At 71.7% G+C, this 1,010-nt stretch overlaps 1 protein-coding gene across 2 annotated transcripts in view; it reads right to left on the bottom strand.

The window, feature by feature from the left end:
- Nucleotides 1-448, bottom strand: part of NCL (nucleolin) — a 7,608-nt gene extending 7,160 nt beyond the window's left edge. Inside the window, exon 1 of one of the 2 annotated variants that reach the window (XM_021397093.1) lies at nucleotides 231-448. In XM_021397093.1, coding sequence (XP_021252768.1) covers nucleotides 231-248 — 18 coding nt within the window. In that variant the 5' untranslated portion in view covers nucleotides 249-448. The remainder of the gene's footprint in view (nucleotides 1-230) is intronic. The other variant, XM_021397094.1, reaches the window with a different exon arrangement.

Below are 1,010 nucleotides of genomic sequence, written 5' to 3'. Positions count from 1 at the left end.
GGGGGGCGCTCGAAACCGCTCCCACCGCGCGCGCGCCCCTCCCCTCGCCGCCATTTTCGCTGTGAAGGAAAAAAAGAACGGGGGAGAGGAAGGCCGGGAACCGCCGCGCGGCGCTGAAGTGACGGCGGCGGGAAGAAGCGCGACGGACCCCGCTCCCCCCTCAGGCCCGGCCCCGCGGCCTCAGCGCCGGAGGCCCATCCGCGCCCGAAGGCCCCGCCCGAAGGCCTCACCTTGGCGAGCTTCACCATGATGGCGGCGGTGCCTGGCGGCGCTGGGGCGGCGGCCGAGCTGCCTCAGGGGGTGGGAGGGAGCGTCCCTGGGGGGTGGCGGCGGGGAGAGGAGCGGGCCCCGGGAGCGGCGGCGCGGCGCTGGCGATGCGGGCCGAGGATTGAAACGAAAGAGCGAGCGCACGGCCCTTCCGCTGGCTTGCCTAGCCCTTCGCTTCGCTCCGCCCACTCCGCCCCCGCTTCGTCCAATCGGCGCGCGCGCCGCGCCGCGCGGCCAATCGCCGTCTCCGCCCCTCGAGCCCGTCCACCAATCGAAGTCGCTTTGTCATCAACCAACGGGAGAGCGCGTTACAGCGGGTAGCATGGGGAAAGCCCGCGAGACGTGGGACGAGAACTCGGAATCGTAACTCCCGCCCTCGGGGAGGTGGAGCGGCCAATGAGAAGGCGGCAGCTCGGCACCTGCGCTCTGATTGGACGGCGGGCTTAGCGGAGAGCGGGCGTGGCCGGGGCCGTGAGAGAGCACGTGGCGGGAGGCAGGCCACGTGGTGGGGCCGGGCAGGGGGTACCGGGGGGGTTTAGGGGCACCGGAGGAGGGCACCGCGGCTCTGGACGGAGCTGGGGTCTGGTTCCTAGGCTGGGCGGGCACCGGAAGGGAAGGCAGCTGGGGTTGCTGCTTTATTCGGGGGTTCCTAATTCGGGGGTTGGGGTCTGTCCTGCTCTGCACGTGTCCTAGAGGGTCGCGGTGAGCGATACCAGGGGCCGCAGTATTAACCCCCTGCCCCA

Source organism: Numida meleagris, chromosome 4 (genome assembly GCF_002078875.1).
Source record: "Numida meleagris isolate 19003 breed g44 Domestic line chromosome 4, NumMel1.0, whole genome shotgun sequence".
Taxonomy (NCBI): Eukaryota; Metazoa; Chordata; class Aves; order Galliformes; family Numididae; genus Numida; species Numida meleagris.
Note: the sequence above shows the minus strand (reverse complement) of the source record. Positions and strands in the feature narration are given on the sequence as shown.